The 25,110-nt window shown below is 45.2% G+C and overlaps 1 protein-coding gene across 4 annotated transcripts in view; it reads left to right on the forward strand.

Annotated features, from left to right (window-relative positions):
* The window catches only part of ASMTL (acetylserotonin O-methyltransferase like), a 221,177-nt gene that overhangs the window by 120,193 nt on the left and 75,874 nt on the right, over positions 1-25,110 (forward strand). For all 4 annotated transcript variants that reach the window (XM_078658086.1, XM_078658088.1, XM_078658085.1 and 1 more), the window contains exons 8-9: positions 4,762-5,200; positions 23,400-23,562. In XM_078658086.1, coding sequence (XP_078514212.1) covers positions 4,762-5,200; positions 23,400-23,562 — 602 coding nt within the window. The remainder of the gene's footprint in view (positions 1-4,761; positions 5,201-23,399; positions 23,563-25,110) is intronic.

The raw sequence follows: 25,110 nt of genomic DNA on the forward strand, positions 1-25,110 counted from the left end.
CACCACCCCCTTTTCTGAATCATTTTGTCCACCATAAGCGTGGAAGGGTATACTCAGACATGAGTCCCTTGCTCACTGCTCCATCAGGATTCAAGCAAGCCGGGCCGACGACGCCTGAAATGGCAGAAACCGGTACCCGGAAGCTTGTCTCCTTTCTGGTGAAGAATTGGCTTGGTAGTTTGGTCTGCCCTGTTCCCATGATGCACTGGGCCAGGGACAGACTAATTTGCATATAGCCAGGTTCTGAGCTGGGATGGGGCAGTGAGCTAAATAACGGTGATGGATCAAGCCCTGATCTTTGGACTGGGTAAGAGTGGTCTGCTTAATTCAGACACTCTGTTCATCACCACCCCCTTTTCTGAATCATTTTGTCCACCATAAGCGTGGAAGGGTATACTCAGACATGAGTCCCTTGCTCACTGCTCCATCAGGATTCAAGCAAGCCGGGCCGACGACGCCTGAAATGGCAGAAACCGGTCCCCGGAAGCTTGTCTCCTTTCTGGTGAAGAATTGGCTTGGTAGTTTGGTCTGCCCTGTTCCCATGATGCACTGGGCCAGGGACAGACTAATTTGCATATAGCCAGGTTCTGAGCTGGGATGGGGCAGTGAGCTAAATAACGGTGATGGATCAAGCCCTGATCTTTGGACTGGATAAGAGTGGTCTGCTTAATTCAGACACTCTGTTCATCACCACCCCCTTTTCTGAATCATTCTTCTTTTAGGCATAGCATCTTTAAATTGTCAGCACATTACACCATATAGGTAAAAAGAATCAGACTCACAAATAAAGGGATAAACAGTAAATTGTGTTAATCACCAAATCTTTTGTGTCAATGACTTTTTTTGACATGAATATAAGGCATTTCTGAATTTGTTCATAGTATACAGTGTCCAATGAGCATATATCCTACGTCATTAAATTATTTGCCCTTAGTATAGTTCCAAATCGTGGTGCACTTTAATTAGAATTTCCAGTTCGTCTTTGCAAATTCTGTGTGTTTTTTATATAGAGTAAATGAAGAGATTTTCCATTGATGAGCCTACACTCCTCGGGTACATATACGAGCCAACATGTTTCACCTTCGTCATTGGGTAAAAAGTTGAAGGTCTTTTGTGGGAAAAGATTCTCATTATCAGCAACAAAATAGTTTTAACCTTATTTTGCCTAAAAACATAAATATTTCGAGCTGCATCTTTACAAAGTCTCGTCGAGTTATTGGGTCAAAAGACATTACTTTTACAGAAAAATGGTTTCATTATTGTTAAGACTCTTCAGATTTGGATTAGTATTTGTTTCCCCACCTCTGTTTGTTTCCTCATTCTGATTTCTCCTTGGATTATATTGGGATATGAAGAGCTCTCAGAGAAGTTGATAAATCTCTTTCTATTTCGTCCTTTCTTTTGTGGAAATATTCTAGCGTTCTCTAATTGTTATTAGTAATCTTTTTTTTAAGGTAAGGATTTACTGATTCTAAAGAGAAGTTGACCATGTCTTTCTTTTTGCAACTTCTTATGCTTTTGATTCTCTGTGTTCATGTTGAAATCACTTATCTTCTTTATCAATCATTGCCAGAGGTCTTTAGAATCTGAAATTGTAGTGTTCCTTTTAATAGCCTCTTCCACTTGTTCAAAACAGCAGAACGTATAACACCAAAAAAACTGGAAGCCATTAGTGGACAGGAACATCCAATCTCTGTAGCATTTTGTTCTGATGCTACCAAAGCTACCTTATCTGTTCCGGGTCATCAATAAATATGACTGGTACATTACTCACTTGGAGTCCCTGAGGAATAGTGTTTGCACATAAGCGTTCAAGTTGAACTTCTCCATGAAATTGTTTTTTTCGGTAATTGCATTAATTTTTCTGCCTTAGTTTGTTACACAATTTAGGAGTAGTTCCCTCCCCTATTTAAGTTGATGGTCTTTTTAGTAATTCCTCCATCTCTTTTTCCTGTGTAGTTTGTTTTTTGGTTGTTCAGTAAACTGAAACAGAAAAATGAAAAAGATTAAAGAAAAAGATTACACTTTTTTCAGTACGGCTTGTATTCATTGTTTGTTCCGTCATTGTGCATTTCATTCTTTTTACCTATTTGGTCTAATGTGCTAACACTACAAATGTGCAATATGGCTAAGAAAAAAGAGTGATACACACTGGCTGAATCTTTTGTGTGCATAACATTAATGACATGATAGTATTTATAGTTATTGGGGGAATTTGTTGTCTGATGTTACTTGTGTTTGTAACCAATCACAGGGGTGGTTATTATTATTCATTAGGAAGGGTGTTCTGTGATCATCTGTAGCTGGAGAATGTGCAACACAACCGATCAGTATATGGGTCACATTGCAAAATTAGTTGTGTCAAAAAATGTCTGGATGCAATTTGCAACGTTTTTTTAGGATTTTTCTCATAGTACATATGGCCCCTTTTTTGTCTTTTTAAAACATCTTTATTGATGATTTAATTGATCCAAAACAACAGGTTTGCCAGTAAAGTAACATGCAGATACGACCACGCCTTCAAAAGCCATGATATAGGAGAGCGGGCAGAGAGACTTAATAAAGCGGAGTCCAGCCATTCTGCCAGCACAGAGACAGTTGTAGTCAGGTTTTGGTATTTCACAACGTACAACAAAACATACTATACCTAAGGGACTGGGGGAAAGTCCAGATAGCCTCTGATCTGCAGAGAAGCTCCTCCTCAATCACTTCTGGGGAAATAAAGGGCAGGTTCAGGGTAACCTGCGCCGGAGGCCACATAAAGGGCAGGTTCAGGGTAACCTGCGCCGGAGGGCACATAGCCAAAATCACCTTGTCATGCTTTGCTGTTGGTGGATCCAAGCTTTTTGCACTTGGGTAATCCAGGAGCTCTCATGTCCCCACCCCTCCCCCACCACCCCACCAAGGAGTGATCTTTTGTACGTAAAAAAAGTGTAGTGCCTTAAGCAAGAGGTTTGAATCAGAGAAATTCCAACTTGAAGAGATACTCAGCTAGTGGTTGCCTGAGGTAGGTAAATCTCATCTCAAAGTGGGTGAGTTGGTGGGTCATATGTTCCATAACAAGCATTTTGCAGTGTGTCTAGAACCAGGGCACCAGAAGGGAGGGTTCCATCTTCTTCCAGAAGAGTGCAAGGAGTTGCTTAGCTGCTCCCATCATTGAGTGCACTAATCCTCTGTCTGCATGGGTCATGCGTCCTAGGCTGGCAGCTTTGATCTCACGAATCAGGGTAGTGAGTTCAGCTGGGAAGGGGTGCCCCAGTGCAACTCTCGTGTGGGTCTCTTTCCAATATGTTTGGATCATGGAACAGGACCACCAGATGTATATGAAGGTGCCAGTTTCTTTATGATAACTACAGCACATGTTTAGTGTGGGAAGGACCCTTGGGAGAGTCTTATGGACATCAAGTACCATTGGAACATGAATTTCAAGGTGGATTTCCTGTGGGGAAGACTAATTTGTTTTTACGGATCTTCCCCCAGAGGTCATCTCATTGTTTGTCCCATTGTTTGTCCAGGATTGATTGTTTCAGGTCAGGGGCCTCGAACTTTTTTTGTAGGAAGAGCTACTTATGTGGAATAAAATCATCCTAACCTACTAATATTGTAAGAGTGGTCAGGGGAAGGGGGCTGAGACACTGAGAAAGGTGAGGAGTTTCCTGTATAAATTACCAATCAGATCCGTGTACACTCAGGACTTAACATGTTGTAAGGGAACTCTGTTTTTATTAGGATACTCATTTCCCTTCGTCCCCTCATAAATCCAGAGTGGAAAACCTGAGTTTAGCCAAACCTAGCCAGGCAGGAGACCTTACTACCCATAAGATGAGTGTCCCAGAGGAGCAAAACATCCACCCCTAACCTCCAAGCGTATTTCAGGGCTACACAACTTTTGATCTGATCAAGAAAGCCATTCACATTCCAAGACACTACATGGACTTGATCGCCTGTGTCTCTGGGCAAGGAATCACTCATGGTGCGCTAGGGCGGAAAATTAGGTAAGTCAGATGGGTAGTGAGAATGGCGTGCATCAAATCTGTAAAACATAAACAAGAACATGAACAAATCCCCAACACCCCCGCCCCCCAATACTTCACAAACAGGAAGTATAGGCCCATCCGAGTGAATCTCCATACCCACAAAAGTAATTCCACTCTCTCAACAGGAGAATATGCAACAGTCATTTTCACCTTTGGAGGGTGCAGCTACACAACATGTGCAACCTGAAGTGGAAGATTTCTTCTTGCGAAGTAATTTAAACGGAGTTACACCTGTAGTGGAATGAGGAGGGAATCATTACTCTTCAACTAGTTTAAAAATCGTACTTTTCCAATCCCTAAACACATGGGCTGATAATTGTGCCACTGTCTGTGAAAGTTTCAGAGATAGGGGAGATTGGTGATGCAGGGGTCAGAAGGGGTAGGCAGAGGAGCAGCTTGGGCACTAGGAGGAGCAGAGCATAAGGCATGTAAATGGACACACACAAACAAGAGCTGGGATCATGGTCACATATGCTAGACCTTAGCCAGGTTAATGATTGGGACGTGGAAACTGGCATCCACAGAATGATAGACCAATACCTTGACTAGAAAGTTGGATAAACACAAAATATGAATGCCAGTAAATAGGGGAAAGTAATTCATTATTAGAGGTTTTTTGTGCAGCAGTTGTATATTAGCCCATAGAAACTTTACTCAGTTCTTCAAATTGTATATTTCACTCCCACCATTGTGTTAATTCATAACGTTAATTTTGTATTCACAGGGACAAAGCTGGTGGGTATGGAATTCAAGCACTCGGGGGAATGTTGGTTGAATATGTGCATGGAGACTTCTTGAATGTGGTGGGATTTCCCCTCAATCGCTTCTGCAAAAAGTTGGTGGAATTATACTATCCCCCACTTAAGAGCACAATTCAGCGGATCAAGCATGACTCCATTCCTTATGTGGAAACGTTTGAGAACCTGAGTGATGTTGAGAATGAAGTCTCCAATCAGCCCGCGCTTCAGCCTATCAACAAATCTGACATGAATGGAGGTCTTCTTTCATTATCTAGTAATGCAAGAGGAAATGGTGATGCTGCCTCACAGAATAGTAATTGGGTGTCTACTGGTATTCAAAATGGACTTTTAGAGAACTGTAAACAGCCTACTGCATTTCCGCCTTCAATCATGCAACTTTTGGATGGATTCAGAGCATCAAAGGTATTTCCACACTGCAAAGTCAATCCCTCTTTTTTAGTTCTTCCACAATGTTTACTTTCTAGGACACTAGGTTCACCTGCCTCTAACCATTTGCTCTCTTTTTCTGTCTCTCTACTAAGTATATTCTCGATTTTGTCCTTTTCCAGCAATATCTACTCTGAACTGTGTAATTGTATGCAGAAATCATGCTTTCTAAAATATTTTTGGTTACAAATAAAGTAAAGGGTTTGACTTGAAATGAGTCGAAACCAAAAGCAACTTAGACACATTTTTGCATGGAAACATCTTTACCACTTAGTCTTTTCTACCCATGTCTTCATCACTCATGCCTTTGCCACATATGGTAAGTATAGATAAGGCAAAGGTATAGGTATAGGTGGTGGTTGCCACTGGGTTGTAGATATAGTATTTTGTTTTGCTGATAATTTTGCCGCCTTTTGATAAATATTCACAACACTTGAAAAGTTCATTCACAACAGCTGCTTACTGGAAAGTTTTGGGGTGATCTGTGAAGCAGGGACCGAAAAAAGAAGGAGGGGGTTGGCACCCTGTCACCTACGGATAAAAATATTTAAAATGGCTGGCTCCTTCTGGCACCCAGGATGGGTGGTGGTGGGACATCCAGTAGTGGCTGCTGGAGCTGTGATGTCCCCCCTCTCCCCCGTGGTCCCCAACTTTACTTATACTGTGAGTGTCTCGGGTAGGACCAAGACACACATAATAATAAGAAAATACAAAAATGAATGATAAATGAGTGTTGGGAGCGGCTCATTTATTCTTTTCACTGCTTTTGGCCAAGAGCGCCCATTAAGGCTCTTAAGGGCTTATTTACATCTTTTTGGTGTATTTTGTAGTGCCCCAATCGAGCCACCAACATGTTACAAAACTGATGTCTAGATTTGTTTAACCTGACCTGAAGAATTGAGTCATAAAACTTGTTATTCGAGTCACTCTTTCAGTGTTCTTATACCATTACTAGCAATCAAATAGGAACTTGTGTCGAGAGTATTGGGTTCTATCAACCTGAATAATATGTCTTGAGACTAGACGTTATGCTTGGTGTTTGAAGCCTTAGGAAACTTGGTGCAATAATTAAAAAAGGTTGAGAAAGAGGCACTTCTATAGGGAACAATTACACCACTGGAAATAATCAATTAAATAGTTTCCTAGCAAAATTCCAATATTCCTAGATCAAATATGGTAGAGCCATTTGGTAGCTACTGGTAATATTGTGTGTCCTTGACTTCTCTGCAGTGTCTGCTTTAGCATTATCATGAGAGGAACTCTCCCAGATGCTCTTCTAGATAGCAGAGGACTGACCAAAAACGGTCTTTTGGCTTGTCGGCTCCATTCACCTCAAACCTAATAAGTATTTCTAGCCTATGCCTACCCTATTATACATTCCCATGGCCTTGATTTTTATTTTGAGGTAGAGCTAGGTGTCTTCGGCATATTGGTGGATTTTGATGTTGTTATCTGTAAATAGGCTGCAATGATGATGGGGAGAGGATGGAGTCTTGGACACAGTTACTCAGATTTATACAAATTGAATCTGGTTGGTGAGGTTGGGTGTGAGCCATTGCATGACTGTCTCAGAAAAGATCATGCATGTATCCAGGGTGCTGATCAGTGATCGAAATTGTTGAAATATCTAATTGTTTTCACCTTCCTACAGAATCTGCAAATATCACAGTTACATAAGTTGTAAAAGAAAAACTACAAACTAGCTACACATTTTATTAGACACCCTTGCACAATTAATGATATGAATTGGGTTGTTTTGGAACAATTGGAAAACATTAGCAACTCAGAGAGTATCCTCCTTGAATGAGAACCACGCTGTGTGTATGGACTACATACACACAGCTTTAGCAGGACCAATGTTTTTTTTTGTCACTTCAGCTACTCAGCATTATTTTATCCACTTATCTTCAACAAATCTCATCCGTTTTTATTTGCCAATATGTGCCTAATGTTTTAATCTGTCGCTTAGCCAAAACCTCAAGGTGTCTTCTCCTCTACCAGAAATTCCAGGTAGTTTATCTGTTTGGTGGTATTTTTATGTTTGTGTGCACTTCTAACATTTTCTAATGTTTTTACATTTAGGTGTTATTAGTTTTTTAGTCATTTTTTGTACCTTTCAGACTCCTTGAGAACCATGTTTTTTAGTTTCTAAACAAATATAGCAACATGTTAAATTTTGGTGGGCCTGCCCGGGAATCAGGAATTGGTTCCATCCTCGTCAGCTATCTTCTAAGGTGCGTGGTAAAGTGTTTTGAGCAGCTCACTCCTGGAAGGCTCTTTGGATCAGTCGGGGAACTTGAGGGTGTATTTGATCCCTGCTCAGTCCTGCAATCAGTAGCATGCAGGTTCTGGAGGAGGTGAATAGGTCTTGGGCTGAGTAGGGACCCACGATGACGTGAGTACATGGCCATTTACAGCCTCTGTGTAGTACAGGCAAAACCAACTATGGCAAACTATTTACAGTACCAATTCTCCCTACAGTGTGACACTACTGGGCACGCTACCCCCCCTGAAAATCCCTTTAAGGCACCAGACTTCCACTAAATAAGTAGGCGCTTATATTAACTAGCCGTAAATGTGCATTTCTGTAGTATGCATTAAACCTCTTATGTATTGCTTGTGTTTGCAGTGTTTTCACTTTGTTTGTATTTGCGTAGAAGACACTGACATATGCACCAGCTTCTGTTTTAATGCTATGGCCTCACAGCACACACAGTACCTTTCTGTTTTTTCCGCTTGATACAGATTGTACTAGAACCATGTTTTGGATCATACTCGTTGTCCCCTGTTGTGACTAAATGTTTCTTATCCTCAGGTGTATGTGTTTGGCTTGGTCTGTATAAATAACCAGCCGCCCTTTCCCAAAAAGGTATTAATTGAGACATACTGATTATGGTACGTGGCAGAAACTCGTTATTCACAATAAAGGGCCAAGGAGTGAAAGTAACTCTGTCTAGCCCAGTTCCCCCAGTTTATAACCTTTTCAGGCGGTTCCGAAAATAAATACTGATTTGGGGACCGCCTGGCCAATTTTGAAGATTACCTGATATAGATCCCACACTTTTTTCCTCAAAAAGTGCTCCTTTGTAAGGAAAGAGGTCGCAGCATGGCCCGACCCTCAGAGGGTCAGGAAGAACTCTATGGTGAAGTGTGTCACTGGATAACATTCAGTAACTGAGAGTTCCTTTAAGGAATACATCTTTTATTTGATTTGATATTATATTTGTAAAGCGCAAACTAATGCCCGGAGGCGTCTAGGTGCTGCCCACTCTAAGCATAGAGTTGCCCAATTTAGGAAGTGTAAGTAGATAGAAATCAACGCCAGACGAGACGGGTGGTCTTACTGCTTACAAAGCCAAGTTTTGAGTGCTTTGCTAATAGCTAGCAGATCAGGGGAGGACTTCAGGTGTGAGGGCAGGGTGTTCTAGAGTTGGGAAGTATTGGAGACAAAACTCCTGCCACCCCACCACTCGAGTCGGTGCCTTGAGACTTTGAATAGGTTAGCTGAAGAGGAGAGAAGCTCTCTTTTAGTGGTGTGCCAGTAAAACTGGCGTTGCAGATAAGAGGGAAGGCCTTATGTTCAGCCCTGAAGGCATTACAGAGGGCTTTAACATCAATCCACTTCTTCATAGGGAGCTAGTGGAGATTGAAAAGAGCTGGACTTGTGGACTGCCACCTGAGAATTTTTAACAGTAGTCGGGCAGCCGCGTTCTGAAGAGCCTGAAGTCTGGTCAAAAGACCCTTCTATAGGCCGACAAGGTAGCCATTGTAATAGTCCAGTCTGGATAGGATGAGGGTGGAGACTACAGTTTTCTGCAGGGTCTGAGGAATGGATAGGCAGATTTTTTTACTATTTTTAAAAATGAAGATAGAAGAGGAGTTCGCATTAATGTGAAAGTTAATTTTGTGTCAAAAATGACACCTAAGTTCTTGGCCTTTGTGGCTAGAGTGGGCAGAATTCCCAGCTCATGGGGCCACCAGTTGGGTGTCTAAAAGGAGACAATGGGACCAAAAAGCAGAACCTCAGTCTTCCCTAAACTCAGCTTCAAGCAGTTTTCCAGAATCCATTTACTGATCTGTTGCATGCACTTATAAAACCTAGATGCAGTGTCTTGGATATTTCTGGTTATTAAGACAATAATCTGGGTGTTGTCCGTGTATATTCAGTGGACCCACCCTAGATGACTCGAGGTGGACTCTCTCTTGATTGTGACACTGTATATGAGGAGTGTGATTTACAAACTTCATTTCCCTCTTTCTTCCCTCGCTTGAATGTTGGCATTTTACACCTATTCAAGGATAATCACTGGCTGGGCCAAGCTAGAGAGCCAATGCAAATTAGTCTCCAGGAACGTCAGACATGGGAAAGGTAACTTTCTAAAAGTAATGTTTCCTTAATATTTATTAACAAACTGACATCTCTATTGAATTAGGTTTTTACCTGTCAAAAGGGTTTATTTAGACAGGCTGCATTGCATGTTTTGCACTGTTACAGTCCGGCTGTAGTAGTAAGCTGAAGCCATGTTTGCACTGCCACTGTAGTGGATGGCACAGTAGCTGCTGCAGTCCTTTAGTTGCTTGACTACTGTAAAAGGCTCTGGTAATGGGCAATGGTATGATACTCCAATTACAGGTTTACCTTCCCCAGAGGCAGCGTATCTATAATTTATATTAAGTTCACATGCACAGTAATCAGTTTTAGACCTGCCGCTTGTGATAGCTGAATCTCATTAATCTCGACGGCTCTAAATGGATGGTGGATGTATATGTAATAGTGGAAGAAATGGTCCCTGGTAATGCATGCAATCTAGCAAATCCTCCATTTACCTGTTAGCTGCGTGAGCGCGTAAGATCTTCTTTAAAAAAAAATGATTACACTGTGTTTGAGAAAGAAACTGTTTTTACTGGATTAAATACCTGCTAGAAGTATTTCCTTGGTCTCCTTCGCCCCGGTCCGACGCGGCAAGTTCCGTTGCGCGGAGGGCTCTTCAGAGACACACTCATTTCCGGTCCAAGGGGTTAGCTCTCCAGCCTTTTGGCGCACCCTCCCTATTTAGGCCAGAACTAATGCGCACGCGCAGTGGACGCGCGCCCAAGGCAAGCCCATCTGCGCCCGTCCGCGCCTGGACCGGGCCCAGGGCCTCCCCCCCTGGTCCGACGCCTCAAAAACTTACGAACATACAATATTCACGCACCAAACTTATTAAATTATGCACACCTACTAATAAAGCCTGTACATATTAGAGGTTAGAGACAGAGGCAAATACCCCATCTAAACCCTGCTCACACTGTACGAATAAACCTTCTATTTACCCAGGCGTCACCTTCTCACAGTATAGTAATAATACTGACAAGATCACAGCTGCCCTTATTAATGCTCGCTCCCTAGGTACCACAAGGACGAGATAGCAGAGCTAATCATAGATTATCAACTTGATGTCCTCTTCATAACATAGACCTGGACAGAACTCTCATCCGGACCAGACCTCGTAGCAGCCACGCCTGACGATTATTCAATTTTAAAACAAGATAGAGTGAGAAAAAAAAGGAGGCGGCCTGGCAATAATCTTTAGGAGCAACTTTAACACCAAAATAGATACCATTCCTTCTTCTATGTGCGAAGCCCTGTACTTCTCGATCCTGCTTACCCCATCCCAAACTTTCAAAGGGATACTACTATACCGTCCCCCAGGCCCCAGAACAGAGTTCCTTTTGGGCCTAGGCAACCTTCTTGATTCCACAATAGTTGAAGATACCTTTTCAATACTAGGTGACTTCAACTTCCATTTGGAAAAAGATACAGATAAAGACACCACATTATTACTTGGTGATTTAGAAGCAGTAGGCCTCTCACAGCGAGTGCACAAAGCCACCCACACAGCAGGTCATACGTTGGATGGCCTTTTTACGAATAACCAAAATATTATTGTCAAAGAAATACTTCCCCTAGTATGGACAGACCACTATGCTATAATATTTGACATACCCATTTATAGCAAGCCTCTCCCAAATGCCAGCATAGATAAGCCTGATGTAATCAAAGCCTGGAAAAAGGTAGACAATCATTCACTTAACATTCAGTTGTCCTCCACTCGACCAGATGCTTCTCTAGATTTAAACCTAGCTGTGGCCAATTACACCAACTGGCTGCAGAATGCCTTTAATTTGTTGCCACCAAGTAAATCCTTCTCCAAAAATCGAACCACCCCGTCAGCCCCGTGGTTCACCGATATATTAAGGGAACAAAAGAGTATGTAAAAAAAGGGAAAGGCATTGGCGCAAACTCTATACCAGCGAAGATAAACTCCCCTACAAAAATGAACTAGCCAAATATAAATCTATGATTATACAAGAAAAAAGCAAATATTCTGTATCCCAAATTCAAGTCGCAAAAAACTCTAATAAAAAGCGTTATCAGGTAGTATCTAAACTATCAGGTTACACCTCTACCCAGTTGACTTTACCTTCTCAATCACTATGCAATTCCTCAGCGGACTACTTTTACAACAAAGTCAGCGATATATACTCGGAATTTGCATCGCATTCCAAGTTGACTGATCAATCTCTGATCAACACTACTTTAGAAATCAGTTTGAAACAATTTGAAAATGTCAAAATAGAAGAAATTCTCAAGACAATGTCTTCCATAAAGTCAGGTTCAGCAAATGACCCATGTCCACCTGACGCACTTGCACCAGTTGCCGAGCAGGTGGCTGTTGTGCGAGCCAACGTTTTTAATGGAATGTTCTCCTCCGGAATCTACCCCACCATCTGGAAGAAGACTATACTCAAACCCCTATTGACAAAATCCAACCTGGACCCAGCAGATACCAAAAAACTATAGGCCAATAGCTAGCTTACCTTTCCCAGCCAAAATCGTAGAGAAACTCATTAATATCCAACTCTCTAAATATATTGAGGATCACCATCTCCTAGATGAGACCCAATTTGGGTTTCGTAAAGGCCATGGCACTGAGACTGCTTTAATAAAAGCGTTGGAAGACATTAGAATTATCATGGATCAGGGAGGAGCAGCAATACTCATTCTGCTGGACCTCTCAAAGGCCTTTGACACGGTCGATCATACTATTCTGATCGACCGTGTCACTAGCTTGGGCATCCAGCACAAGGCCAAATAATTTCTGCAATCTTTTTTGTCCAACCGCACTCAGTCAGTTCACTTGGGCAAATTCCACTCTGCCCAACTGGCTTTACCATGTGGGGTCCCTCAAGGCTCATCCCTGAGTCCGACACTTTTTAATATCTATGTGTCGGACCTAGCCAGAGTCATCAAGGCTCATGGGATGGGCCTTACCTCTTATGCCGACGATACCCAGCTGGTGCTGGCTATAAACAACAATGGAGAAAGGATTGCAGCTAATTTTCAGGGAGGCATGCTTGCCATCAGTAGTTGGATGGCCAGCAATTGCCTTAAATTAAATTCTGAGAAAACAGAGGTCATGACCTTTGGTAAACTATTTTCTTGCTGGTGCCAAACGTGATGGCCCCCTTCCATGGGCCCTCCACCCATCCCAGTTACCAAGGTCAGGAACTTGGGCGTCACATTTGACGATAAACTTTACTTTGTTTCACATGCTAATTCAGTAGCCTCGACGGCGTTTTACAAACTACGCATGATTAAAAAACTTCTGCCATTCCTTCCCCTGAACGCTGGTAAAACGCTAGTCAGCACCTTGGTGATATCTTCTATTGATTACTGCAATGGACTGTTTGCGAATGCTCGGAAAAAGGTCATTCAAAAACTTCAAACAGTTCAGAATGCAGCTGCTAGAATTCTTTCAAGAACACCCAAATTCAAAGGCATCTCCCACATTATCAAGAACTATCATTGGCTGACAGTAAAGAATCGGATAAAGTTCAAAACACTCTTCATTGCCTTTAAAGCATCTCGTAAAAATGGACCCGAATTCTTAATAAATCATCTAAAAATTCACACGCCCAATAGAGCACTCCGGTCATCCACTACTCTACAGCTAAAGGTCCCACGTACGAAAACTGGGGCTACAGAAGATTTGTGATCACCACGGCCAAACTTTGGAATACCATCCCATTGGAAATCAGATCTTGTCAATCCCTGCTTACTTTCAGAAAGCTGATCAAAACTTGGTTGTTTAGTCAATAAACGCTTTCCGGGTCATCTATCCACTGCTGTCCGTAGCGCCGAGACACCCCATGGTAGTTGTGCGCTTTACAAATCTCAATAAATAAATAAATAAATAAATAAGAAGTTACATAGATTTGTGCCATTACAGTTGGGTCCTGTAGCGTGAATACAGATGAAGTGTATCAAGACTGAGAGCATTTTATTTTAATTATTTATTTTGAGAGTTTTATAAAGCACAAACACGACCCAAAGGTATTACAGTGCTGTACAGAGCAAAGACAGGTGTGTTACATACATAAGAAAAGAAACATCTTACAAAACAACAGGAGCATCTCATTGATATGTAAGATAGCTTTGTCCGCCCACACGTTATGGAAAGTTTGTTGCATCAGCACTACTAGGTTCATTGTCCTCATGGTCTGATCATAGTTCACCTGCAAAGATGTTGCTGGTCTGTGTTGTAGATTACCAAGTGTTGTAGTGTGCTTACATTGCTGACTCAAGGGCTCATTCCACCTGGGAGGAATATATTAAATAATATCCTGTTGACCTCTCTTTTGAAATCCCTGGTCTGTGGGTTCAGCAGAGTCTCCGGTGGTAGAGAGGTCCATATTTTGGGGTTTGAGCAGGAGAAAGCACAAGCTTTGGGATTTCAGTGATTTTCTTTTCCAAAAGGGAGCAACCAGATGACTGCGATCCTTTTACACCAGGTGGCTTTATTTTTGGACCTCTTAGGTCGGGGTTAATTTGGGAACTGTTGAAAACTGTGTCATTTCAGGGGATGAGGAATGAGTCTGAACTTCTTTTCATACTCTTCATCGATTTGAATTTCTTATTTTCTCTTCGAAAAAAATTGGAGAATGCCTCTGCCCTCAACCAAGGAGTTGCTAATGGTTGCGGAGTACTCGACGCTGGACTGTTGTTTCACTATTTTAAAGAGTTTGCCTGGCGAGTTTTTAGTATTATGTAGTTGCAACCTAAAGTGTCATGCTTAGGCTTTCCAAATGTTCTTCTTGTATTTGATTTTTATTCTGACATATCTTCCATTGATGTGTTATTGAGAGATCTTGTCTCCAGTGCTTTTCTCCTAATGTCAGTTTCCTCCTTGTATCATTTAGGTCCTGGGTGTACCATTGGTGAAACTATTTGTTTGACTCTTTTCAGGCAGGGTGGTGCTACCTCACCCATTATGTTTAACATTGTCTGGTTGTAGTGAACAGTAAGTGCATTCACATCCTGTACTTCCTCTGGAGGGATAAGGTTTTTTTTCTATCATAATAAGGCTAGAATGTCTTTGTTTATGTTTTTCATGTCTCTGACCGCATGCTTGCTTTTGAGTTGTTGACCTTCCAGTTTAAGTGTTTGTTCTGTGACTACTATGATCTGGTAGTTGTCTGACCATTCTATTGGGATTTTGGATTTGATGTTTAGCATCTCACCTTTGGATACTATGCGATCCAGTAGTGCCCCTTTGGTTTGTGTATAGCGCAGGTTTGTACAAGGTTTTGATCAGTGGAAAGTTTTTTTTAGAGTGGAGACTAACAGATCATGGTCATTGTTCCAGTGGAGTCTGAAGTCCCCTAGGAAGATGGCATTTGGGTGGTGGATGGAGTGAACGGAAATTGTTTCAATAATTTGTTTAAGAAAGGCTATTTTACCCCCATGTGGGTGGTAATGTGGTGTAATTTTGCCAGTGATCTATTTGATGTAAAAAGCTTGATTCCCATGCATTCGCAGGATGTTAAGTTAGATACCAGAACAGAATGGATCTGGAGGTAGTTGCGAAAAATCACAGCTACACCTGTGCCATGTCTTTCGGGGCAGTGAAGTCTTTTTATGTTGTGGTTCAGGAGTTGTAGGATATCCAAGAGGGGAGAAGAGTCATTTAACCATGTTTAGGTTAGTAAAGCTGTATCAAGTTCAAGTGATTTGATTGCTTCAGCTATGCCCGTGGCAGGTTTGCCTGCTGATTGCAGTTGAGTAGCAGGCATTTTGGGTCCTATGTTGGGATAGTTGGCGAGTTAGAGGGATTCAGGATGCATGGAACTGATAACTGGTCATTTTGGTTTTCAGCTTAAGACTTGATGCAGAAGTGAGACTACCTTAGGCATGAAACAATAGGGTCCTTTCCCATAAACAAGGCAGATGCTACATAGTTATCAGAGATCTGATGGCCCTTCTTGGGGGTTTATATTACTTGGATGAAATTCCCCATTTTTACTACCAGTTTCCAATACATCAGTGCAGGTGTGATTAAAGTGGAGTACATAATAGTTACGATGTTGTGTGACGGTAATACCAGTGAGGAATTTCCCTATTCTTTTTAACCTTACAAGGCAGTGGTTTTTTAAGTCTGGGTGAACTATAAAAAGAACTACGGTGCTACAATCTGGGCAGATTCAAGGTACCTGTTGCAATCTTTGTTAGGAAAATTCATAGGAGTTTCTTCATCCAATATCCACATTTAACGTGAAGTGTACTCCTGCATAGTGCAGTCAGGGTGATATTTCTGTTGGCAAAGCTCTGTCACGCCAAATGCAAGCAGGACAGTACCTTCTGGTTCTCCTGCCCTGCTTATGAACAGGGGTCCAAGTAATTAGTACTGCTGTGAACAAAGCATTTACCTGCTAAGTGGTAGACCTACACCAACGAGTGCTGTAGGTGGGGTGTTCAGTTCAGTTTTATCATGGATCAAAATCAGTTGCTTCATTATTTAGATGAAGTGGTTAGCAGGTAAAATAAGTATTTAAATTAATTAAATAAAACATACCTGCCCTACAATATGCATAAAGAGCCAGTAAAGTTAAGAATCAGCGTTGCTGTCTTATGCTCTCTTCAGCTGTAGTTGTAGCAGAATAAGCAGCTTCACAATTTGCTCCATGTTGTAAGCTGGGACACTTGGTTTGGTAGTTGGGGGATGTGAAGAAGCTATTGTGGACTAAATAGACATATTCTGGGTGTAACCCTTGTATACAGACCACCAGGGTCCTGCACCAATTTCACAAGTGACATCACTGACTTCAATTCACCATTCATCATCAATGCCAACACCTTCATCTTTCTCAGAGACCTTAACTTTCACCTAGAAGACCACACTGGCACAAACTATATGGCCCTTTAAGGTCCAGCACATTAACAAACCCACCCACATTGACAGACACCTGTTGGGCTTGATTCTCTCCTCAATCAGCAAGATCACAGTCAACAAGCCAGCAACTATGATCTGGACAGACCACACACCCAGTTTCAGCATATACATCCCACAACAGCACAGACCTACCACCACCCTAACTGCCCTCCCCAGCTGGAAAAGCTTCCGCCCTCCCTAGCACTGACTCAAACACACCAGCGACTTGCTGAAAGCCATCAAAAACATCAGCAGCTATATCAAAGCAAGTTCCAACACCCTGGCTCCCCTCAAGTGCAACCCAAAGGCAAGAGTCTGACCACAGGTCCTCTGATACACAGAGGAACTCGGGCTGACGAAACATCACTCTAGAATTCCACAAGAAGGAGAAGACCTGTCTTTTTAATTAAACCACCTCAAATAGGCAGGGCTAGGTACACACACATGTGCTTAGCACTAGAATACCCTAGGGGGCGACAGTGTGCTTTACAAATACACATAACATAGCACTCAATAAATGCCCTAGATGATTGTGCTTATATTTCCGTCGTCCCATACTGGTCAACTCTGAAATTACTTCCTGAATAAACATGATGGTTCTGAACTGGTCATTACGTCTTGCTATATTTGATATGTTTAGTAGAGCATCTGTATCGCACCCCTGAATTAATTGTTTTCTGTTCTGCAAGACCTCATCGGTTCAACAAAATGAGGTGGCTTGAGAAATTTGTAAAATCCCAATATAACTCCATTATTTTTAAGCTATTAATAAGTGGTTCTTGTCTAATTTTGTTGTATATTATTTCTTTATTGGAAAGGAATACAACAACCGGCACATGCTTTTCTCTGGAGAATCTGCTGACGAGCCTTATTAAGGCAAACATCTGTCTTAGAGAATGATACCAGACAAAGAATTGCGTCCCACATAGGAAACTATAGTTTGCTTGTTCCTAAATGTTGAGTGTCCATAGGTCCTCACAAAGTTGTATTGTGTGCCAAATAATGTATTCCCCTCTAAGAATTTTACTTCTTGTGACCATTATGGTAGGTGTGTTATTGGCATAGCATAGATTTTGTTGGGCTTCTTGAAAACCATGATTTTCAGACTTTGAAGAAAAATACCTTTCTTTAGACACTTAATGATAGTCCCTCAAGTCCAGACTCTACTACATATAGGGATTAGAGTCCCTCAGACGTAGTTCTCTAAAAGACTCATTCCAGGAGCTTCTGTTGCATTTCACTTGGTTGCTGGTTATTGATCCATCAACACTGGCACATGTTCAGTAAAGGCAGGTAGGTCATTGAAACATAATTCTGCATGACTCTTAACGTCCACAGCCTGACTCTTAATGCTAACACTACTTGCTTACCTTTATGTTTTGTCTCATCTCAATCTTCATCAACAGCGCACCGATTAGTCTACCACCTGTTGTAATTCAAAAACTGCCTGTTCCTTTTGCTTTGTTGCAACAGATCTTGCAGTGAGAAACAACTCTCTTCCGTCCTGCCCTTCTGAAACATCTTTTTAGGTCTCGTGACCTATCAATGCGCATGCGCATTGAGAGAAGCGAGACTATAGGGCTTTAAACAAAGTTTACCTAACTGTGGCAATTTGGTGCTGTGCCCGTGGCTTTTAGGTCAATGCGCAAGCGCATTGACCTAAAATGCGCGTGCACATCACCAAATCGCCGTCTGTTCCCTCAGCCGCACTCCTCCCACACCTTTGAAGTGAAGCTCAGCTTCACTTCAAAGGCCCCGGCTGCTTCACACCCTCATGCCGCTCTCCCCGCTCCGCCCCCTCCCCTGCCCGCCGTGTGCATTTCTCCTCCCCCCCCTCCCCACAGCAATGCCCTCCGTCTTGTTTCCTTTCTTGTTTTTCTTTCAGGTGAGATATCTTTTCCATCATTTGCGATAATACAGTTCTCATATGCATTTTTTAATTATTAGCAGCATATACACAGGCGCCCCTTCGGCGCTTTTGCTCTCAACCCTACTATCCTGTCAGCCGCATCTCTATAAGTTACTCGAAGCATGGCCTGACATGTGCACAGCTTATTCCGGCACCACCATCCTGCCAGACGCTTCTGCTTTGTTCGCCCACCGCATGGCCCTATTTGTGCACATTTTACTTTCGTGCATACCCTTACCCGCAGCCTCTCCTTCCCCACTTCTGCCTTTTTGGGTCTCGCGCTCACCGCAGACCCCTTCACATGGCTCACACCCACCTTTTTTACAGGTTACCATGCCATTCCCCACCTATCCCCCAGTCATTTCCGGGTAGGACGCGTGCACCCAGTGGACTCTCGGCCTTGGCCCGCTTTTTCTGCCAGCCGCTTCTGCTTTGGTCGCCCACCGCATGGCCCCCTTTGTGCACATTCACTTTCGTGCACACCCTTACCCGCAGCCTCTCCTTCCCGACTTCTGCCTTTTCGGGTCTCACACTCACCGCAGACCCCTTCACATGGCTCACACCCACATTTTTTTCAGGTTACCATGCCAGGTTACCTCACTCACCCTCAACCCCTCACCCTCACTCACCCTCAACCCCTCACCCTCACCCTCACTCACCCTCAACCCCTCACCCTCACTCACCCTCAACCCCTCCCCTCACTCACCCTCACTCACCCTCACCCTCACTCACCCTCAACCCTTCACCCTCACTCACCCTCACCCTCACCCTCACTCACCCTAACCCTCACTCACCCTCACTCACCCTCACCCTCACTCACCCTCACCCTCACTCACCCTCACTCACCCTCACTCACCCTCATTCACCCTCACTCACCCTCACCCTCACTCACCCTCACCCTCACTCACCCTCAACCCCTCACCCTCCCTCACCCTCACTCACCCTCACCCTCACTCACCCTCAACCCCTCACCCTCACTCACCCTCAACCCCTCACCCTCACTCACCCTCAACCCCTCACCCTCACTCACCCTCAACCCCTCACCCTTAACCCCTCACTCACCCTCACTCTCACTCACCCTCACTCACCCTCAACCCCTCACCCTCACTCACCCTCACCCTCCCTCACCCTCACTCACCCTCAACCCCTCACCCTCACTCACCCTCACCCTCACTCACCCTCAACCCCTCACCCTCACTCACCCTCAACCCCTCACCCTCACTCACCCTCAACCCCTCACCCTCACTCACCCTCACTCACCCTCACACTCACCCTCACTCACCCTCACCCCTCACTCACCCTCACTCACCCTCACTCACCCTCACCCTCACTCACCCTCACTCACCCTCACCCTCACTCACCCTCTCACCCTCACCCTCACTCACCCTTACCCCCTCACCCTCACTCCACTCACCCTCAACCCCTCACCCTCACTCACCCTCAACCCCTCACCCTCACTCACCCTCAACCCCTCACCCTCACTCACCCTCACTCACCCTCACCCTCACTCACCCTCAACCCCTCACCCTCACTCACCCTCACCCTCACTCACCCTCAACCCCTCACCCTCACCCTCACTACCCTCAACCCCTCACCCTCACTCACCCTCAACCCCTCACCCTCACTCACCCTCAACCCCTCACCCTCATCACCCTCACTCACCCTCACCCTCACTCACCCTCACTCACCCTCACCCTCACTCACCCTCACTCACCCTCACTCACCCTCACTCACCCTCACTCACCCTCACCCTCACTCACCCTCACCCTCACTCACCCTCACCCTCACTCACCCTCACCCTCACTCACCCACCCTCACCCTCAACCCCTCACCCTCACTCACCCTCACTCACCCTCAACCCTCACTCACCATCACCCACCCTCACCCTCACTCACCCTCAACCCCTCACCCTCACTCACCCTCAACCCCTCACCCTCACTCACCCTCAACCCCTCACCCTCAACCCCTCACTCACCCTCACTCTCACTCACCCTCAACCCCTCACCCTCACTCACCCTCACCCTCACTCACCCTCACCCCTCACCCTCTCACCCTCACTCACCCTCAACCCCTCACCCTCACTCACCCTCAACCCCTCACCCTCACTCACCCTCAACCCCTCACCCTCACTCACCCTCACCCTCACTCACCCTCAACCCCTCACCCTCAACCCCTCACCCTCACTCACCCTCAACCCCTCACCCTCACTCACCCTCAACCCCTCACCCTCACTCACCCTCACCCCTCACCCTCACTCACCCTCACTCACCCTCACTCACCCTCACTCACCCTCACTCACCCTCACTCACCCTCACTCACCCTCACTCACCCTCACACCCACTCCACACTCACCCTCCCTCACCCTCACTCACCCTCACTCACCCTCACCCTCACTCACCCTCACCCTCACTCACCCTCACCCTCACTCACCCTCACCCTCACTCACCCTCAACCCCTCACTCACCCTCACTCACCCTCACCCTCACCCACCCTCAACCCCTCACCCTCACCCACCCTCAACCCCTCACCCTCAACCCCTCACTCACCCTCACTCTCTCACCCTCTTTCACCCTCAACCCCTCACCCTCACTCACCCTCACTCTCTCACCCTCTTTCACCCTCAACCCCTCACCCTCACTCACCCTCACTCACCCTCACTCACACTCACTCACACTCACCCTCCCTCACCCTCACTCACCCTCACTCACCCTCACTCACCCTCACCCTCACTCACCCTCACCCTCACTCACCCTCACCCTCACTCACCCTCAACCCCTCACTCACCCTCACTCACCCTCACCCTCACCCACCCTCAACCCCTCACCCTCACCCACCCTCAACCCCTCACCCTCAACCCCTCACTCACCCTCACTCTCTCACCCTCTTTCACCCTCAACCCCTCACCCTCACTCACCCTCACCCTCACTCACCCTCAACCCCTCACCCTCACTCACCCTCACCCTCACCCACCCTCAACCCTCACCCTCACTCACCCTCAACCCTCACCCTCCCTCACCCTCACCCTCCCTCACCCTCCCTCACCCTCACCCCCCTCACCCTCACTCACCCTCACTCACCCTCACTCACCCTCAACCCCTCACCCTCACTCACCCTCACCCACCCTCACCCTCACTCGCCCTCAACCCCTCACCCTCACTCACCCCTCAACCCCTCACCCTCACTCACCCTCAACCCCTCACCCTCACCCCTAACTCACCCTCACTCTCACTCACCCTCACTCACCCTCAACCCCTCACCCTCACCCTCACTCACCCTCACTCACCCTCAACCCCTAACCCTCACTCACCCTCACTCACCCTCAACCCCTCACCCTCACCCACCCTCACCCTCACTCGCCCTCAACCCCTCACCCTCAACCCCTCACCCTCACCCCTCACCCTCAACCCCTCACCCTCACCCACCCTCACCCTCACCCTCACTCACCCTCAACCCCTCACTCACCCTCACAGTCACCCTCACTCACCCTCACTCACCCTCACCCTCTCTCACCCTCACTCACCCTCAACCCCTCACCCTCACTCACACTCACCCTCAACCCCTCACTCACCCTCACTCACCCTCACCCACCCTCACCCACCCTCACCCACCCTCACCCACCCTCACCCACCCTCACCCACCCTCACCCACCCTCACCCTCACCCTCACTCACCCTCACTCACCCTCAACCCCTCACCCTCACTCACCCTCACCCTCACCCTCACTCACCCTCACTCACCCTCAACCCCTCACTCACCCTCAACCCCTCACCCTCACCCTCACTCACCCTCAACCCCTCACCCTCACCCTCACTCACCCTCAACCCCTCACCCTCAACCCCTCACTCACCCTCACTCTCACTCACCCTCACTCACCCTCAACCCCTCACCCTCACTCACCCTCCCTCACCCTCACCCTCACTCACCCTCAACCCCTCACCCTCACTCACCCTCACCCTCACTCACCCTCAACCCCTCACCCTCACTCACCCTCACCCTCACTCACCCTCAACCCCTCACCCTCACTCACCCTCACTCACCCTCAACCCCTCACCCTCACTCACCCTCAACCCCTCACCCTCACCCACCCTCACCCTCACTCACCCTCAACCCCTCCCCCTCAACCCCTCACCCCCTCACCCTCACTCACCCTCACCCTCACTCACCCTCAACCCCTCACCCTCACTCACCCTCAACCCCTCACCCTCACTCACCCTCACAACACATATTGTGTTACAATAGGTGTCACATTTGCGAAAGATAAAACTATTGGCATTGTAAATAACAAAGCTATTAATTTCGCTATTTTCAAAACAAGCACATAAATAAAAAATGTGTCCTTTACAATACCAATAGCTCAAACTTTCCTAATGCGAGACCTATTGCATTGCTGTGCTTCTCTCCCCTGCTGCACTCTCCTGCTCTCTAGAGATGTGGCCTAACGACCAGAGCTGCCATCTAAGTGACGTAAATACAAAACATGTTGCATTCCAAATGCTATAGGTGTCACATTCGCGAAAGTTATAACTATTGGCATTGTAAATGACAAAGCCATCAATTTAGCAATTTTAAAAACCAACAAATAAATAAAATGTCATTTACAAGACCAATAACTCCAACTTTTCTAATGCGAGACCTATTGCATTTCCAATGCTTGTTTATTTAGTTTGTGCTTCATTTCACAGTATGTTTTGCAAGTTTCTGGTCACTCATTCAATGTCAGTTAAAAATCTTCTTTACCTCCCCAATTTTATTCTTATTTAAATTCTGCAGAATACATTGAGCTCTGTGATCACCAACTAATTCCTTTATCCATCAGTAAAATAAAATGAGTTGCATTTTGTGCTATATCTGAGTATAATTGGTCTATTGTTGTTGATCTGCGTTTTTAGGTAGAATTCACATCTGTTGTGCAACACTTGTACAGTTTACTATGCATCCTCAATTTCCATTGATTTTAGTGCTTATGCTTGTGTTTTTTACATGGTCTCTCTGGTTTTGTTTTTTTATCTGCACAGGCACTGTTTGTAGCATGCAAAATGAAAGTATTCGATGAGTTAAAATGTAAAGGTGCTCTCAGTGCTGAGAGCGTTTCAAGACTGATACACACCTCAATACGTGGAACAGAAAGACTTCTCGATGCCTGTGTGGCCTTAGAGCTTTTGGAAAAGAAAAATCAAGGTAATTTTATAAATCTCAAATTTGTTTTGTTCACCATTGTAATCAAATAATACAAACCAACTACTACTCAGTGTTTTCGTTATGTAATGTTGCTTGGACCATCTGCTGCAACATGTGATGATTCTCAGCCACAGTTAGCTAGTTTTGGCCTTAATTTTACTGAAAGTGAACCATCTGGAAGATGATTGAAATTTGTCCTTGTATGCTGCTGCTATATCCCCCAGTCTTTCATATAACCAAGTGTTTGAGATATTCAGAATGTGAGGGATAATAGGCTATTTGTTAGTTTAAAAAAATGAAACAGAAGCACAAATCAACCTTGTTACTACCGCACCATCTTGCTTTAGCACACACGATGACCAACTAAGTTGGGCCTGCAATTTGAATCATTTTCATATGCTTAGAGAATCGTCTTGATTCACTTCGCCTCTCTTGAGGACTCTTCTCTTAGTACAGCACTTGTATTATTTTATTAGGTCTCGCCTAGGCTGCCCATGTGCCGTCTTTTGAGACATGCTGTATCTAGAATATGGACTTTAAGCACCACCCATATTTTTAATTGGCCACTTTGACAGTTCTTCGTAAATGCCCATTTTTCTTTGGTTCATTTGCTTAGCAGTCCCTCCTTTTCTACTGTTTTAACATTGCATGAGGACTGCCCGTCACATGTGCTCTTGATGTTATTTATTACACTTTGTGAGCACCTTTTTTTGCTTGCATTTGCTTGCACTCAGTTGATGGCTTTTCGCGTCTCCTTTCTTCAGCATGCACCGCTTCACTGGCGCCACTTCATTTTTATTGACCCACCAGAGTAGCCGACTTCCGATGTTCAAAGTCGCTGCTCTCATGTTTTCGTGCATGTCTCTTGCCCTTCCCTGCTCGCAGTTCCATTAATCACTTAATCTCCCCAGTGCTGTCCCCACACCACCACCCGCCCATCGCTGCTTGTTTTTTTTGCTTCCCCCCTCCTGCTACACATTATGAGCCCCCACCCACCCTCCAAGCACAAATGCAGCTTTTCCTTTAATCAGGCGGCAACTAGTCCCCCTTCCTCCTCCAGCAGCATTTACTGCTCTGACCGACCTCCTCCCTTCTCTTTCAGGGGTCTCCCTGCTGCACAATAGCCACTAAGAAGTCGGGCTCCCGGCTGGAGCCCAAGTGATGCCACTGCCATTGCAGGAGCTCATCGCCAAGCCTTGCTGCTGCCCCCCAGCACAAACTTAGCATTTCACTTCCATCGCTGCTTGTTTTTACTTGCAAAGAGGTAGCATGTGTGCTTGGCCCGCTGGTGAAACACGCTTAGGTGGCGGCATTTTACTATGGATGCCATGCTTCATGCATTTTATCAGGGGCTCGACAGCCCCAGTCCGATTCCGGCTCTCTACATCTCCACCAACCACCTGGTGCTCCACTATGAGCATGGGGACCTGCAGCACTGCTCTGACAGTAACAAACTGCTACCCTTCTTCTGCCAGTCTGTAGCCTGCTGTGTATGCAGTAAGACACATCCCCAACTGTTTACAATCTTTTGGGTAAGATGGGATGCTC

This window comes from Lissotriton helveticus, chromosome 8 (genome assembly GCF_964261635.1).
Source record: "Lissotriton helveticus chromosome 8, aLisHel1.1, whole genome shotgun sequence".
In the NCBI taxonomy this organism is placed as follows: Eukaryota; Metazoa; Chordata; class Amphibia; order Caudata; family Salamandridae; genus Lissotriton; species Lissotriton helveticus.